Source organism: Lepidochelys kempii, chromosome 25, assembly GCF_965140285.1.
Source record: "Lepidochelys kempii isolate rLepKem1 chromosome 25, rLepKem1.hap1, whole genome shotgun sequence".
Taxonomy (NCBI): Eukaryota; Metazoa; Chordata; order Testudines; family Cheloniidae; genus Lepidochelys; species Lepidochelys kempii.
Genome location: NC_136404.1, coordinates 11,843,754 through 11,861,797, shown reverse-complemented (window position 1 = coordinate 11,861,797; position 18,044 = coordinate 11,843,754). Strand labels below are relative to the sequence as shown.

General features: G+C 48.2%; 2 protein-coding genes across 7 annotated transcripts in view; one reads left to right on the top strand and one right to left on the bottom strand.

The window, feature by feature from the left end:
- The window catches only part of UHRF1 (ubiquitin like with PHD and ring finger domains 1), a 76,629-nt gene that overhangs the window by 39,893 nt on the left and 18,692 nt on the right, over window positions 1–18,044 (bottom strand). The window contains exon 1 of one of the 4 annotated variants that reach the window (XM_073324082.2): window positions 5,441–7,077. The exons of the other annotated variants lie outside the window; for them this stretch is intronic. The gene's annotated coding sequence lies outside the window, so the exon portion shown is untranslated. Of the gene's footprint in view, window positions 1–5,440; window positions 7,078–18,044 lie in introns of those variants that run through there. 4 annotated transcript variants of the gene reach the window in all.
- Window positions 2,358–17,898, top strand: LOC140903193 (perilipin-3). Of its 3 annotated transcripts, XM_073324090.2 has the most exons (8): window positions 2,358–2,462; window positions 9,687–9,766; window positions 10,932–11,127; window positions 13,442–13,524; window positions 13,975–14,650; window positions 15,636–15,835; window positions 16,089–16,217; window positions 16,307–17,898. In XM_073324090.2, exons 2-8 carry the CDS (start codon window positions 9,704–9,706, stop codon window positions 16,883–16,885), a joined length of 1,926 nt encoding a protein of 641 aa, XP_073180191.1. In that variant the 5' UTR covers window positions 2,358–2,462; window positions 9,687–9,703; the 3' UTR covers window positions 16,886–17,898. The 3 variants fall into 3 exon arrangements, with proteins under 3 accessions (XP_073180191.1, XP_073180190.1, XP_073180192.1); XM_073324089.2 differs by lacking the exon at window positions 2,358–2,462 and having other exon boundaries at window positions 9,552–9,766; window positions 11,003–11,127; XM_073324091.2 differs by lacking the exon at window positions 2,358–2,462 and having other exon boundaries at window positions 9,634–9,766.

Genomic DNA, 18,044 nt, shown 5'->3' with positions numbered 1-18,044 from the left:
GGAAGCAGCATTCTAGGGCAGACACTGACATAATGAGGTTGACGTAAACTGCCTTATGTTGACTTAACTCTGTAGCGTAGACCAAGCCTAAATGTTGGACTCAGGTGCCTAATGTAGCAACTAGACACCTAAGCCCCTTGCAGACCCCACCGTTAGCCTCTCTGTACCTTATCTCCCCATCCGTAAAGTGGGGATAATAGCAGGGGTGTTGTGCGGATAAATACATTAGATTGTGAGGCTTGGATCACCCACACTTAAGGCAATATATATATATAATTAATCATCATCATTGGGATATGCACACCCATTCCACCTGCCACTTAGACAGCCAATAGCCATTCCAATCCAGCCAGCCAACTGCTGTGCCACATTACAGTCCCACGTGCAGCACATTTAGATTGCTTCCAAGTTGCACTGCCTGTTTACACACCTTGAATGGCGTAACAGACACATGTCTGAAAAGGCTTTCACCGCCATTTCCAAAACTGGCCTACTTAGCCTCCCTTTCACACACTGACAGTGAACTTACTTCATTTACCACCTCACCTATGAATGTGACAAGTCACGTCCAGTCCAATTTTGAAAAGTGGCAACTGACTCTGGATGCCAACATTTTGGGCTACCTAACTTCAGATTTCCACAAGTGCCAGATACCCACAGATCCTCGTCATTTCAGTGCATCCTGTGGATCACATGAAAAATCAGACCCTAAGTTCTCACCCAAAAACTACGATACTCAGAATAATGGATCCACTTTAGAAAATGTTGGTCTTAACTCCTTGTTGTGACCCAGTTTTCCCCTCTGTGAAACGGGGATAATAACGAGTGCTGTGGAGGTCAGCTAACAATTGTTTGGAACAAGCTTTGAAATCTCAGGATGAAAGAGGCTACAGCAGAGAAAAGTATTCATTATGTTTATTATTTCTATCAAAGAAGCACCTAGACATGCCAATCAGGATCAGGGACCCATTATGCTGGACACTGTACAAACAAAAGTCCATGCCCCAAAGAGCTCACACTCCACCTGAGGCTCATGTCATTTCATCATTGTGCAGTCACAGGTATCAGCCCACTGCTGCTTGTGCCAATTAGGGTGACCAGATGTCCTGATTTTATAGGGACAGTCCCGATTTTGGGGTCTTTTTCTTATATAGGCTCCTATTACTCCCCACCCCATGTCCCGATTTTTCACACTTGCTGTCTGATCACCCTAGTGCCAATCTGTAGCCAGCTAAGATTTTAAAACAGGAGGGACTAGCCAACTCCTGTGTTAGCAATGGGACCTGCCCTCAGGGCAGGAGAGGACTGGAAGGTAAATATTCTGGCTTATTCAGACGATGCACTCCAGTCCTTTGAGGCACTTTGCACACATTGGATTGCTTTCATGTCTCTTTATTTATGGGGTACCGCATAACATTTGGGGTCTCTGGCTAATTTACCAGATTCTCTGAAGGAGCCAGGGTGCCCTCCTTCATACAGAGCAGCAAGGATGGGCATTGGGGTGGCATGAAATGAGCTGTAGGGTTTGGTGGCTCAGGGATTTAAGCAATGGCAGTACATGGGGGTAGAGAAGGCAGCATTTGGGGGATTGTAGCCAGGGTGGGTTTCATGGGGATTAAGCTAATTCTGGTAGTTCAGCAACAGACAGAGGAAACAGAGAGAGTGAGTTGGGAATTGCACAAATACCACCCCATGCCAGTCAATGGGGGGGGGGGGGAGAAAAGGACTCAGAAGCCCAGAAGCATCTCCTAAGACTCAGAAATACATAAAAAAGCACTGTGAAAATGAACACTGAATTGCCACAGTGCCCCAATGCCTGGTGAACGAACCTCGACATGCCGCACCGTCCCCAAGCCCTGCCGTGCCCAGGAATTCACCCCCAGCTCCCATGATGCATGATAAATGTGCCCCTGAGACGAGGCAGTTCCTGCCGCCAAATCACCCCTCAATCCCTTGCTATCATGGGGGCTTGCACCTAGAATCCCCACCATGCTTTGTGGGTGCTCTTCCTGACTAGCTCCTTCAGGACATGCCAACAGCAGCCCACCACCCATGTCCACCAGAGAGATGCTAAGAAGAACCAAAACAGCTAACTTTTGCAATTCCCCACCTTTGTTCAGACAGGCAGGGGCTGGGAGCCCTTTGAATCACTGGGCTGAGCTGGGCCTCTCCTACCTCCCGCTTCTGGAGAGCTGGAGAAATCTCCCCTCTCCTCCTGGCCCAGGGACCCCTTTGGAATCTTGCGTTGCCACTTCCCTCTCCCCCAGTTCACAGCATTCTAGCCCCACCTACATGCCACTTCTGATTGGCCAGGGTGAAGAATGCCGCTCCTGGATTGGCTTTCTCCAGCTGTCTGTCCCGGGCTTGGCAGGACCCACCCAGGCGCTGAACAGAACTTTGCCATTTGCACAGGAGGACAAAGATATCTCGGGCGCCGGAGCGAGCAGAAGACAACAGACCAGGTAAGGCCAGGCTGCAATTGTAGTATATTGTAGCCTTGGCTATACTTGGTAAGTTTGCATGTAAAATGCCAGGCTAACAGCAACCAGGAGGGAGATCAGGCAGCTCTCTTCAAGGGAAGATCACACTGTCGCCTGCCCCTACAATCTCTGCTCTGGGAGTCGCTGCTGCTGCTTTGGAGGGGAGGACCTGGAGATTTGGGGCCTGTCGGATTTGCCCTGCCCCTAGTGTAGTTATTTACACCAGTAGTGCAATGTGGGTGTGAAACGCCACCAAGTCAGAATGTCTGTCTTTTGCACTAGTGTAAAAACTACACCAACTGCAGGGGAAAGGAAGAATCGGGCCCCTGCTTTTGACCGTTTATCCCTGGTCTCTCCAAGACCATCTCCAAACTGAGAGGGCAGCAAGGCTGAAAAGTACCCAGTTAAGGCTACCCTTTTCTCATCCCTTCCCTGTGTGTCTGTGTGTGTGAAAGAGACTTTTTAAGACCTGTGGGGAGACCAGCGCTAACAAGACCTGCAATCACACACACAGACACCAATTACTTTGCTTTATGTGTATTCTTTTTGATCCCTATGGTCTGTGCATTTTTTTCCTTCCTACCCTGTAAGCTCTTCACAGGCAGACACATCTTCCTATGTCTGTAGAGTGCCCACTATATTTTGGATGCAACCATAATAGAAATTAGAAGAAGAGGCATGTGCTTTGCAGAAGCCCACTACTGGTAGTGAAGATGCTCCTGGAAGTTCAATTAATTCTTTGTATGATTGATTAATGCTGCAGTTCTTGAACTGTGGCCCATGGGCCACTAGCAGCCTGCAGAAGAAAACATTTTGAGAACCAAGTAATGGGGAACTGGGAGGCAATCCATGGGAGGGTTGATCTCTTATGAAGTGGGGCTATAGGCAAATAACTGACTTATTGAGTTCTGTTTACCTCTAATGTTAACACAGACTTTGTGGCTATCCAAGGGAGGTCAGCAATCCAATGACTAAGAGAAACTGATGAGTTAAACCTTAGGGTCTCTCTCCAGTTTCCAGGACCTTGAGACCTGCCTGTAACTTTTCTATAGTGGTGACCATCTGTCAGAGGCATGATAAAGACATTCAGTATTTCTGCAGTAGGATAATAGCAGGACCCGAAAAATGGTGGTAGCTATATATGCCTAGAGTTGGTGCTTTACGCACAACCTTCCAAGGGAAGAAAAAGCAACTAATAACACAAGGCTCTGCTAGAAACCTTACAGGGAATCCAACTATACTAATTATTAAACACTGACAACATGCTCTGTGCTGCACAAGATACAAATAGAGTCCCTGACCTAAAAGATTTCAGAGTAAACAAGATAGACAGTAGAATGAGAAGCCCAGAGCACAGTCTGACTCTCAACTCAACCCATACGAGTAGTTTATCTGAGGCCCCCTGGGGAGCCGTGAGCTGGTTTCAGGGGGTCCAAATTAAACCAGAAAGCAGGGCTGGCGTTAGAGTCACTGGAGCCCAGGGAAGAATGCCAAAGCCTGAGCCCCACTGCCTAGGGCCAAAGTTGAAGCCCGAACCCTGCCGCATGGGGATGAAGCCAACTTAGCTTTGCGGAGCCCCCTGTAGCGTGGAGCCTTGGACAGTTGCCCAGCTTGCTATCCCCTAATGCTGGCCCTGGCTTGTAATCTACTGGATATGCAGAAAAACACTTTTTGTGGCACAGGTGGGCCATGGAGTTTTTATAGCGGGGGGGTGAAGGGGGAGCTCAGAAAGGAAAAGGTTGAGAATCCCTGGTTTACATCATGCACAGCCTCACACCATGTTACCAAACTCCTTGGACCAACGTTTTCAAAGGCAGCCAGTGACATTTATGTTTTGTGGGTGCATCAGTCTTGGGGGGCCTCTTGGGTCTGATTGTGAGAAAAGCTGTGGAGCCCCCATCTCCCACCAATTCTGAAACTTAGGGCCCAAGGTGTCTCAAGTTGGGAATCACTGGCCACCCCGGAAAATGTTGGGCCTCTTCTTCTGATCACAACGCACTTAACAACCAGCTTCCCCAGGTGTAAAGTGCTGTCCGCGCCGCGTTCCGGAAAGGGAGTCTGAGGCACAGTGTTGCTTAGTCGCCCAGCAAGTCAGTGGTAGAACTGGGATGGGAACCCAGGACACCTGACCGAATCAGGTGCTTTAACCACAAGACCACACACCCATTCACATTCTTTCTAGTGTTCCTTCCTCCCATCCAAACTATTAACGCTAGCTGCCTCTCGTAAAAGAGTCATTAGCTATCCAGGTTTCAGAGGAGCAGCCATGTTAGTCTGTATCCGCAAAAAGAAAAGGAGGACTTGGGGCACCTTAGAGACTAACAAATTTATTTGAGCATAAGCTTTCGTGAGCTACAGCTCACTTCATCGGATGCATGCAGTGGAAAATACAGTGGGGAGATTTATATACATAGAGAACATGAAACAATGGGTGTTACCATACACACTGTAACGAGAGTGATCACTTAAGGTGAGGTTTCAGAGTAGCGGCCGTGTTAGTCTGTATTCGCAAAAAGAATAGGAGGACTTGTGGCACCTTAGAGACTAACCAATTTATTTGAGCATAAGCTTTTGTGAGCTACATCCGATGAACTGAGCTGTAGCTCACGAAAGCTTATGCTCAAATAAATTTGTTAGTCTCTAAGGTGCCACAAGTACTCCTTTCCTGTTAGCTATCCAGTCTGCCTAGTTTCATAGTTCCTATTGATCAATCAGTCCTTGCCTGTTGGAGGAGAGAGGCTGGACTTCACAGATTACTTGAATGTGGGAAGCAGATTTCCAGCCGGATGAGATCCCAGGTTCCTATTTGCATAAGAATGTAGCAAATAAAGCTGACTTAACCAACAGCAAATATGAGCAGAGCCTGTTTCCACATGTAGGTGAAAACTACTTTGCACTCAAGCCATCTCCTGGCTCACACAAGCAATTCCCAGCCAGGCGGATAAAGCAATGGTCCGTACCTTGATAAGCAGAACCTCCTGTGCTCTTGAGCAAACATCCAGCAATGTCTAGAATGTGCTGAACTGGGAAAGCATGCTGGGGTATTTCACAAGGGCAGTCTGGTCTGTCTGAAAGAGGCCCTCCTCCAGCTAGGATCAAACACTTTTTTTGCAACAGTAAGTCATTTCAAAGGGGTGCACCGGCTGCTGGTCTCCGCAGCCAGATGGGAGTTTCAATCACTGAGCACTATTGAGCTAGACAAGCAAAAAAAAAAAAAGTCTTGAGATACCAGTGGCCTGATCTTTTTCCCTCCCTAGTGGTGCTAAGCACCTGCAACATCCACCGATATCAATGAGAGTGTGTGGCTACTCAGCACCTCTGAAAAACCAGGCCGCAGGATTACAAGGGCCTGCCGCAGATACTGAAAAACCAGGCCACAGATGCTGGCACCGTAGCAAGGCCTGGTCCCACCTACGCAGGCACGTCAAACCATGTTTTAACACGCTCATGCCCTAAGCACTGTGTCACTCGCGCATTGAAAACTGTACCAAAAACAGGCCTGTAGTGTCTAGTTTAACATCAGCAGAGATCCTTTAGCTCCGAAGGAGCTGATCCTGATTTCCACCAGCGAGAGTGAGCGGAAACTCAGGCCCTGGGTTTTTCTCAGGCGGCCCAAGGAGTGAGGTGTTCTGTCCTGGCTTGTTGACACGCTAATTAGGAGACAATCTTACGGTGCAAGATTTTACCCCTAGACTAACCCGGACTCCAAGGCCAGTGAGATATAGTGCAAAAACAAAGTGCGTTTTCAGACTGGAAATGACAACTGCGGGCAGGAGCTGCCCTACATGGTGTTGCATCATATGTGTGGGGGGGTGGGGTCCCTTTGACAAATGCTGCAGGCTGACTCAGCCTAGCCTTTAACAACAAACCAGTCTCCTGAAAGTGTAAGAGGAACAACCAGTGGTTGCTAGCACGTCCTGTGAACAGCCAGTTGATTCTGGATACTGGGCCTCCACCACTCCCAGGCCCTGCCTATGTTAGGGAAACTTTCTACAAATTTCCCAGGCTGCCTAACACTGAGGTTTGTCTTCACAGCAACGTTAGCCCAGGCCCTCATGCAGATGTTGCCCCTAACCCCACTCCCGTCCACACACAATCTTCTAATCCGAGTGGGGTGTTATTTTCAACGCAGGCAAGCTGGCCTGCCTGGGTGGTGGTGGGTTACAGCCTGGGTGCTGCTTTCCCTAGGGCTGGTGACTAGCCACTTTGCAGTGAGGATGCGGGATAAACCACATGAGTGCCGACCGTCCTCCGGCACCTTCCCACTATTCCCCTCCGCCGTGTGCCCAGAAGGATAGTCAAGTTCTCCCACAATTCACTGGGAAAGCATCCTAGAGCGGCTCAGCTCAGTGGGGCACAAAGACCCATGCACACGGGGCAGCACAGCGCCAGGGAGGAGGACACAGGAACGGGGCTGGGCTTTGCTGGGATAGTGCCAATCACCAGGGCCAGCTCAGCAGTGCAGGCAGACCCTGATGCCATTTCCCCAGGGTAGGTGTTGTTTAGATTAGGGGGCCCACTAGGCACTGTCACATTCAGGCACCCTCTTGTGCAAGGTGCTGTACCCACATAAACGGAAAGCCCCACAGGGCTTACCAAGCAGCGCTGGCTGGGGCGGGTGGAGACAGCTCGCCAGACGCTGCAACCAGTGTTAACACTCTTATTATTTGTATGGCAGTGGGGCCGACCCAGGCCCAGTTCAGGATCAAGGCCCCGATCGTGTCAGGTGTTGTATGTACACAAAACACAGTCTGTAGCCCAGTGACCTCACCATGCCATGTAACTTGGCTCAGAGCCGGTCTAACTATGTGTGTTAGACTTAAATACCACAGCCCAGGGGCATGCACCGGGGGGGAGTGGGCAAGCAGGGGCACAGGCCCCCCCAATCAGCGGGGGCACAGAACTCCTCTGACCCCGGGGCTGCTGGAGAAGGTGGGGAGAGCCAGCTCCTCCAGCCACGGTGGGGGCAGGGAGGCAGCTTCTCCAGCCACAGGGGGCACAGAAAGTACCCCTCCAAAAGCAGCCAAATCATTATTCCTGTGCCTGCCGCTGCCACAGCCCCCGTCCCCCCAACAGCCCAGTCCACAAGCTCCAGGGTCCCAGTTCAGGGCAGCACTTAAGCACACTTGAGTCACCTTGACTTCAGTGAGACTTAAGGATGAGTCTAATTTGACAAAGTGCCCTTAAGTACTCTCCTGAACTGGGGCCTTGGTGCTCTAACAGTTGGTTACACACTGCTGCAATGGTTGCCATAAAACATCAACCAATAACAAGCATGTAGCTGGCTGGTAAGGACTGCTGATAGTGATATTGTGTATCTTCTTCAGTCTCCCCTAGCTGTGTGCATAGCTAGCCTAGCCGAACACATGCTGTCTTCAAGGATTCCCTTGTCCTTCTTTCCTCAGCTTCTTCCTACTGCTTACATCCAGTGGTGCACCTTGCCCTGAATTTGATTGTAAGCTCTTCGGGGCAGGGACCATCTGTCTACCCTGTAGGGTAGGTGCTACTGCAACAGAAGAACACATCACGCCCCCCCCCGGCCCCCCCTCCCCACAAAATTCTAAGACTTCCAAAGTTGCTATTGCTGGTGGAGCTGAACAGTGATGGGAAATGTGAAAAAGAATCCCGAGTGTAGGCAGCGCTGCAGCGAGAGAGACTCCAAGATCAGAGGCCTTGCAGAGGACTGTGTTGAATGAGCCTTGACACAAAGATGGCCGTCACCGTCACTAGTTCATAAAATTGTTGATGGTGGAAGTGCCTGCCACTGTGTCAGCATCTCTGTTCGGCGATTGGCCCTTGTGTCTCTCTCTCATGGGAATTAAGGTTTTGCCAGGGTGCTCTGAGATGCTACATCCTGTTGGGAAATAGACCGAGACATGGGGAAACCCATCTTAACATCAGAATTAGTGGGGGAAATCTGAGCTTTTCAAAGCTGTTGTTAAGCAAGTTCAGTTGTCTTAAAAATATAACTTCAAATACCATTGTCATAATGTGACAATGAGCTAACCAGGGTTCCAAAATTAGAACTCTGAAAACCTGCCTTCCCCACTCATTCCATGGCTACAATGGAATTTCTCTCTTGCAACAGTCACTGTCAAGATGGCATATTGGATTGTTAACTCTCGTCTTTACAGTTAGGCTTGGAAGGATTCTATTTTTATCAGCAAATGTCAATAAACGTCAATTCCACCGTACACACCCAAACCCATGAAAACATATTTCCATCAAGGCTGATCACAATTTACAGATTGGCAAAATAAGAAAAATGCCACTTGAGAATGTCTGAGTTTGATTTAAGGCTACTGACTTTGTATAGCTTGACATGTGATGTTGCCAGTGTGCGTTTGAACGGTTATAAGGCTTTAACTTTTTGAAGCTCAGGGTCTGCTGTCATTAAATAATTATTGTCTGAACCCCCCTAATTTCCCACAACTGTGAAAATTTAAATTGGTAAAAATAAAAAAGGCTTAAAAATAAAAATCTATATTATCCATCAAAATTCTAAAAAAAAATATATACCTCTAATTCTGGCAAGCTTAATTATAGTAAGATGAGAGACAACATGCTGTGACACAAGCCATCATCTTCTGCAGGGTGCAAGCTTTTATTCAGGTTTCAGAGTAGCAGCCGTGTTAGTCTGTATCCGCAAAAAGAACAGGAGGACTTGTGTTGTTAGTCTCTAAGGTGCCACAATTAGCTTTTATTCAAGCATCCTAGACTTTATAGCTGCAGAGAGGACATTCAGAACATGCGGCTGATGCCTGAGTGTCTCTGTCTTCTAGACAGATATAGCAGGCCTAATATGAGTAAGAACTGCGCCAGTTCGTCTCACTGGGGCGCTAACTCTGATGTCTAAGAAATTAATGTATCCACGCAATTTCAGTGCTGCTTATTTTAGTAGGAACATCCAGCTGACTTGGGATGGTGGAAGGAGGCTGGGTAGATTGATATTGCTTCCCTCCTACATGCACATTCTGATCCCTGGTAAATATTCACATTAACACATGAAATCTCTATGACTAGATGGAGCTATTAGAATATCTTCACATTCTTCTTGTAAGGAATAGGAAGAGGAGCTCTGAAGTTCCTAAGATGTGGTGGACAATAATCCAAGTGCATGTGGCATTATACTGTCCACCAGCTGTTACTGGTAATATCAGAAGGCTAACTCATAATGTTGTAACTGTTCTTTTTCTCTCCTTTCAGTTGCATCCAACTTCACAATGGCATCTGAAAACAAGACCACGAATACTGGCCCTCCAAAGGCTGAAGAAGAGCAGCAAGCGGTAGGTAAATCACGGGAAGCTATTATTATAAAGTGTAATCCTCAATTCACCTGCCAACAGGTGCTTCAGCGCGCTAACTTATGCCAGCATCCCAACATCCAGGCAAGAGAGGAGTCCAGCCACACAGAGTGCTTTGAGGCTCTAGTTTAATATGGAGAATGCAGTTTCCTCTTGCTCGGGAGAGGGCTGTAACTTCATGTGTGGGGGGGAGTTCCATAAGGCTGAAATTTGGGAGAACGATCTGCCATGGGTTCCAGTGCTAAATCCAGGGAGGGTGATGTTTAATCAATATGTGACTGACAAGAAGCATGGTCCTGAGTTCTAATCCCCGCTCTGTCACTGACTCCTGGTGTGGCCCTGAGAATCATAGAATATTAGGGTTGGAAGAGACCTCAGGAGGTCATCTAGTCCAACACCCTGCTCAAAGCAGGACCAACACCAACTAAATCATCCCAGCCAGGGCTTTGTCAAGCCGGGCCTTAAAAACCTCTAAGGATGGAGATTCTACCACCACCCTAGGTAACCCATTCCAGTGCTTCACCACCCTCCTAGTGAAATAGTGTTTCCTAATATCCAACCTAGACCTCCTCCACTGCAACTTGAGACCATTGCTTCTTGTTCTGTCATCTGCCACCACTGAGAACAGCCGAGCTCCATCCTCTTTCGAACCCCCCTTCAGGTAGTTGAAGGCTGCTATCAAATCCACCCTCATTCTTCTCTTCTGCAGACTAAATAAGCTCAGTTCCCTCAGCCTCTGCTCGTAAGTCACGTGCCCCAGCCCCGTAATCATTTTTGTTGCCCTCCGCTGGATTCTCTCCAATTTGTCCACATCCCTTCTGTAGTGGGGGGACCAAAACTGGATGCAGTACTCTAGGTGTGGCCTCACCAGTGCCGAATAGAGGGGAATAATCACTTCCCTCGATCTGCTGGCAACGCTCCTACTAATACAGCCCAATATGCCATTGGCCTTCTTGGCAACAAAGGCACACTGCTGACTCATATCCAGGTCCCTTCACCTCTCTGTCACTGCACTTGAGCAGAAAGAGGAAAGAGTGGTTTCCATAAAGAGCCTCTCTGGGAATATGCATAGCTCAGACTACAGTTTATATTCACCCACCAGCGACAGGATCTGCCGCTAATGTCACTTCTTCTTTCCCTTGCTCAGAACATAGTGAACAGGGTGGCCAGCTTGCCCTTTGTCAGCTCTGCCTACAACGTGGTCTCCTCTGCTTACAGCTACACCAAGGGGACGCATCCATATGTCAGCAACATCTGCAACGTGGCAGAGATCGTGGCTGCCATGGCAGTGGGCAGCGCAGTTGGTGGCATGCAGCCAATTCTCAGCCACCTGGAACCTCAGAGTGAGTAAACACCAAGACAGGTGATTCCTACCTTGTGCGGAGGTGTGAGAACCCTCATGGGACATCTCAGACTACACTGCGTGGCAGCAGAGCAAGAGGGCTCAGGACACAGACCAGCAGGGAAGACTTGTTTAACAGGAGAGCAGCATTAGATAGCTTTCTCATTCTCCCATCCCAGCACTTTAGTCCCATGGCGTGAACGCCCCAGCTGCTGAGAGTATTAGCGATGTGGTTACAGTCTGTTTGTGATGCCCAATATGGGGCATGAAAAGAAAAAACAGCTTCGGGTTTAACACCTTCCTACTGTAAATGCTCCTAAACTAGCATCTGAGTTATTTCCAAGTCATACAGGGATATTATAAAGAATAGCCAACAAAGATTTGTGAAGAACAAATCATGCCAAGGCAACCTTATTTCCTTCTTTGATGGGGTTACTGGCCTAGTGGATGGGGAGAAGCTGTAGGACTGATATATTGTGATTTTTAGTAAGGCTTTTGACACAATCCCACATGACGTTCTCGTAAGCAAAGTAGGGAACTGTGGACTAGATGAAATTATTACAAGGTGGGTGCAGAACTTGTTGAAAGATCATACTCAAAGAGTAGTTATCAATGGTCAAACTGGGAGGGCGTATCTAGTGGTCAGTCCTGGGTCCCGTACTATTCAATATTGTCATTAATGATGTGGAGAATGGAAATTATGCTTATAACATTTGTGGATGACACCAAGCTGGGAGGGGTTGCAAGCAATTTGGAGGACAGGAGTAGAATTTAAAACCACCGTGACAAATTTGAGAATTGCTCTGAAATCAACAAGATGAAATTCAATAAAGACAAGTGCAAAGTACTACACTTAAGAAGGAAATTCAAATGCAAAACTACAAAATGAGGGATAACAGGCTAGGCAGTAGCACTGCTGAAAAGGATCTGAGGATCACAAATTGATCACAAATTGAATGTGGATCACAAATTGAATGTGAATTGACATTGTGATGCAGTTGCAAAAATGTCTAATATTGTTCTGGGGTGTATTAATAGGAGTGTCATATGTTAGACACGGGAAGTAATTGTCCTGCTGTACCCCGCACTGGTGTAGCCTCAGGTGGATATTGTGTCCAATTCTGAGAGTCACACTTTAGGAAAGATGTGGACAAATTGGAGAGAATCCAGAGGGGAGCAAAAAAAAAGTGATAAAAGGCTTAGAAAACCTGACCTCTGAGGAAAGGTTAACAAAACTGCCATGTTTAGTCTTGAGAAAAGAAGACGGAGGGGGAACATAATCAGTCTTCTGTTATACAGAGGATGTTGATCAATTGTTCTCCACGTCCACTGAAGGCAGGACAAGAAGTCATGTGTTTAATCTGTAGCAAGGGAGAATTAGGTTAGATATTAGGAAAAACTTTTGAACTATACGAGTAGGTAAGCTCTGGAACAGGCTCCCAAAGGAGGTTGTGAAATCCCCGTCACTGGAGGTTTTAAGAACAGGTTGGACAAACCCCTGTCAGGGTTGGTCAAGGTTTACTTGGTCCTGCCTCAGCGCAGGGGACGAGACTTGATGACCTCTCGAGGTCCCTTCCAGCCCTACATTTCTATGATTCTATCTTTTCTCACAGCTGTATTTCCCATCCACCTTAGCTAACTCTTTCCAGCAATTGCTGGGCTTGCTTGGCACAGACCCAAGGAACCAACAGTTCCTCCATTTAACTTCTTTGCTTAACCAAAGCACTGCTGACTCCTTCACCCTGCTGCCCCATGTATTCAGCCAGATCCTGAGCCCAGTGAAATTAATGGAAGATTTTGCCATTGACTCCAGTGAGACTGGAATCTAGCCCTTTACAGCCACTCTGTTCTCTAACCTGCTTGACATGTTTGCCCTCCAGATCTTGGGAAGCCGTGTATTTCACCCAGGGGAGTACTGGAGCCTGGTATTAAATGGGAGTCCGTGCTGCCTACTGCTCACTATTCCATTCTTGGGCAAGAGGGGCTGTTTAGTCTTTTTTGCCCCATAGCTTGAGGCTTTCTTCCTACCCTCCAACCTTCTGGTGGAGGACCAAACAGGATTCCTTCCTCCCAGTTAATATGGCTCCCAAGTGGCTGCAACTGAGTAATAAAGATACCCCCTCTGATGGAGAAGTGTGCTACTTCCTGCCATTACAGGGAGTCGGGTTCCCAAAGGGCATGACCGCAAGGCTGCTTGAATCAGGCCGGCTGTGTTGCCTTTGTGCTGGTTCCCTCTGCCTAGCCTTGCCACTGCGAGCAGGAGTCAAACTGTAACAGATTCAGAGAACTAAGTCTGTGCATCTCCCGCTCTTTAGTCAGATCGGTAAACGAGTACGCCTGCAAGGGACTGGACAAACTGGAGGAGAGCCTGCCCTTCCTTCACCAACCAACGGAGAAGGTATCCAGCATCCTCCCCCAGGAGGGGAAGTTACAACTTGCTCGAGGGCCAATGCTATGGAGAGGGAGGCATAGGCCTGCCCTAGGGAAACAGATGGGTTGCAGCGCTTAGTCAAGAGGGAGCGACGGCGCAATGTGAACCCTGACTGAAGAGACATTTGCTTTGCAGATGTTTGGGCTAGAAAAGGAGCTGCCCGCTGACAGAGAGGCTAAGGGCCAGATCCTTGGCAGATGTAAGTGGTGCTGATGTCATGGAGCTACACCAATTCATGCTGCCTGTTGGCCCTACAGCGGTGGGAACTAATGGATGACATTACCGAGCCATGCCACTATTTATCTAGAGAAGGGCCATTTGGGAAGGAAGGGGTATCTGATGTCTCCCCACTGGAAAAAAACAACCTCAGTCTTTGAGTGAGTGTAATATAATCTTTCCTCTGGCTCTCCCCTCTAGGTCATTTCAGACACCAAGCAGATGGTGTCTACTAAAGTGATGAGTGCTGTGGATGCTGCCTATGGCGCAAAAGATGTGGTGGCCAGCAGCGTGGCCGGAGCTGTAGATGTAACCAAAGATGTTGTCCAGGACAGCGTTGAGCTGACCAAATCAGTGGTGTCCTCCACCGTCAATACTGCCAAGGAAGCTGCCTATGGTGCCAAGGACATTGTGACCAACAGGGTCACCGAAGCAGTGGACCTGACCAGAGGGACTGTCCAGGACAGCGTTGAGCTGACCAAATCAGTGGTGTCTTCCACCGTCAATACTGCCAAGGAAGCTGCCTGTGGTGCGAAGGACATTGTGACCAACAGAGTGACCGAAGCAGTGGACCTGACCAGAGGGACTGTCCAGGACAGCGTTGAGCTGACCAAATCAGTGGTGTCCTCCACCGTCAATACTGCCAAGGAAGCTGCTTGTGGTGCAAAGGACATTGTGACCAGCAAAGTGAATACAGTTGTAGGGCGGAGCAGAGAGGCTGTCCAGGACGGCGTGGAGATGACCAGTTCCGTGCTGACCAACAGCCTGAATAAAGCCAAGGCAGCGGGCCAGCTGGTAGCAAGTGGAGTGGATGCTGTTCTGGAGAAATCAGAGGTGCTGGTGGATCATTACCTCCCCATGACAAATGAGGAACTGGGTGAGAAAGTGCTTAGACATTCTACAGCAGTGGTTCTCAACCAAGGGTACACGTACCCCTAGGGGTGCACAGAGGTCTTCCAGGGGGTTCATCAACTCATCTAGCTATTTGCCTAGTTTTACAATAGGCTACATAAAAAGCATTGGCGAAGTCAGCATAAACTAAAATTTCATACAGACAATGACTTGTTTATACCGCTCTATGTACTATACGTTGAAATGTAAATACAAGATTTATATTCAGATTGATTTATTTTATAACTATATGGTAAAAATGAGAAAGTCAGCCATTTTTCAGTACTAGTGTGATGTGACACTTGTATTTTTATGTCTGATTTTGTCAGCAAGTCGTTTTTAAGTGAAGTGAAACTTGGGGGTACACGAGACAAATCAGACTCCTAAAAGGGGTACAGTAGTCTGGACAGGTTGAGAGCCACTACTGCATAGCATGTGCTAGCAATAGAAAATGCAGTCCCCGCTCCTCCATCCAAGCTCAGACACTATTGCTTCTGCTAGATGGCAGAGGCCTTCTCCTGTCTTGGACAGGTAAGTTGCGTTAGACTTGTCACCCCAATGACTTTCTCTCAACATTAGGAGCTGGCATGCGACACAGGGAAGAGGTTCCGACGTTCGCTAACTACTGTTTTGTCTTAGTTGCCTTGAAACTGGTGGGTAAAAGCAGGTGAGCTCTGTGGGGAAAGAAAAATCAGTTCATTCTTCATCCCTTCAGACAGCTGCTGTCCTCTCAAACCTTGTGTCTGAGCTCTCATAATAACCATTAGTTCTTTCTTCAGTTGATCTTGAAGTGCTTTATAAAGGCGGTCAGTATCATTATCCCCATTTTACAGTTAGGGAAACAGTGGCACAGAGACCAGGAGTGGGGCAGTTAGTGTGTCGACGACCTTGTGCAATGGGCCCAAAAGGACCATCGCTGGGGGCGGGCATTCCTGCTGATAACTTGACCCTTATACGATTGTTCCCTTCAGTTGAACTTGCCATAGCCGTCGAGGGCTTCAACATGGCCTCCGTGGAAGAGCAGAAACAGCGGCAGAGTTACTTCGTGCGCCTGGGTTCCCTCTCAAACAAAGTCCGCCACCGAGCCTACCAGCACTCCCTGAACAAGCTGCAGCTTGTCAAGCAAAACACCCAGGATACTCTTTCCCAACTCCAGCTGGCAATAAACCTAGTAAGAACACCCCCTTTCCCACCCTGGGGATGCAAAGCATTCCACCGCAGTGCTAAATCGCTCTGTTCCCAGGCTGCCCTCTGAGTCTCACATCTACCTACGCTCCCATCTCTGCTTGATGTGCAGCAGCTTCCTTGGTGTGGTACTGCCTGTTTCCTGTTCTCGGACCCCACTGTGTAAGAGGGACTTGGGCATTGCAGAGCTTCTTGCTGGTCACAGGTATCTGCAATGATCATTCTTGTCTCCCTGCCAGATCGAATACATAAAACAGAGCGTTGGTCAGAAGCTTCAGGATAGCCTGGAGAAGCTTCAACAGCTGGGGATGGAGTGGAGCCGGACCCAGCCGAGAGAAAACCCAGCTAAAGATGCTTCCCAGCCAGAGGTATCTCTAGTGGGAAGTACTTACATGGATGGATGGTGCACTAAATGCTGGTTTCACATTGTATGTCTTACCCACTACTCTCCTCTCAGCAGGTCGAGTCTCATACTCTAGCCATGGTGAGTATCATCACCCAGCAGCTGCACCCTGCCTACGTGAATCTGGTATCCAGCATCCAAGGCCTCCCCAGCAGCATCCAGGAAATGGTGCAGCAGGCCGTTAACAACATGCAGCAGCTCCACACTTCCTTTTCCAGAGCGGATTCCTTCCAGGACCTCTCCAGCAGCTCCCTGACGCAGAGCCGGGAGAAAGTGATAAAGACCCAGGAGTCTCTGGATGCTCTACTGGAGTATGTCGCACACAACACTCCCCTCAACTGGCTCGTGGGCCCCTTCACTCCGTCAGTCAGAGTGACCCAAGAAGCAGCAGAGGAGCCGAAAGAAATTATGACAGAGATGATATCACCTGCACGGCAAGAGGTGGCTTCGGCACAGAAGAAGGTGGCTGAGGTCCTCAAGGCACCAGAGAAGGAGATGGCTGTGGCACTGAAGGAGGAGGAGAAGATACCTAAAGCATCAAAGGAGGCAATGAAAGCACTGAAGAAGGCAGTAGAGGAGTTGACCAGGGCATCAGAGAAGATGGTGGCTGAAAAAAAAAAGGAAGATCCTTGAAATGTTCCAGCTATTGCAGCCAGCTTCCTTGGAAAGAACAGAACTTCCCTGTAGGTTTTAGTCACTCCTATACCTGCCAGACCCATCAAAGGGAGAGTGATTGCCTCTCTGCACCTACCCCTGACACACTATCCCATGCTCAGAGCTAACATACAGTCAGCTCATCTAGCTGTATCTTGCAGGAAACTCACTAACCAAAGTGGCTTGACTGTCTGCACCTACCGCTCTTGCCTTATTTCTGAAGAACACTGTACTGAGGTGGGGGAGGGGGAATTCTCCGTGTTGGCTGTAAGAGCTGCACATCTGTGGCAGTCCCTGTGTGGATTGCTACGCCTCACTGAGGACAGATGTAGAGGAGAGCAGCAGTCTTGCAAAAAGTCAAGCATCAAAACTAAATGCATCCAAACTGTGGACAGCTTAACACAACAAAATGATGCCCTTAACTTTTGATACTGTTTCCTCCTGTTACTTGTTATAGCTGTCCATCATATACACTAGAATATACTCCCTTTTTTCTGATTGTTCTGCTCCCTGCAGGGCTGAGACCATCCAAGCAGGACAGTCGGCAGCAGCTGTGGATGTCTCCAAACCTTTCTTTTGCACAGGAATAGTATCAAGGGGGGGGTGTTTTTTTTTGTTTTTTTTAAGTGCCAGTGTTCAATGGGACTTGTGTTCACAACTTATTCAGTACTTTTAAAAATCCCACTCAAAAAACTAACTCTGTGCATATCAGATACACCCCAGGTCCCAAGCACTCTGCAGCCACTGAAAACAATGGCTAACGGCATCTTTTCCAGGAGTTGCTCAGGTGGATCCAACATTGCCATTGTGGTGGGATTGAGCTATAAAGTGGGAAGGATTGGTGCTGGTGTGTCTTGGTGATCAACTCCTAGTGACTCCTTTACTGCTGATGCTTATTCCAATAGTCCCTCCAGAAACAAAGTGCTGAGCTTGAATTTATGGAGAAATGGCAACATGGTCTTTAAAATAAATCTCAATTGCTTTCAAACCACGAGAACCATTTGCAGTATGTGTGTGTGTCTCTCTCTCTCGGCATATTTAAATCTGAAGGTGAAGCACTTCTGATTAGAAAAACAGAGAGCAACCCAGAGCATCCTCTTCTCACCCTAGCAAGAGTCCGGAGGAGCTCTGCTTTTAG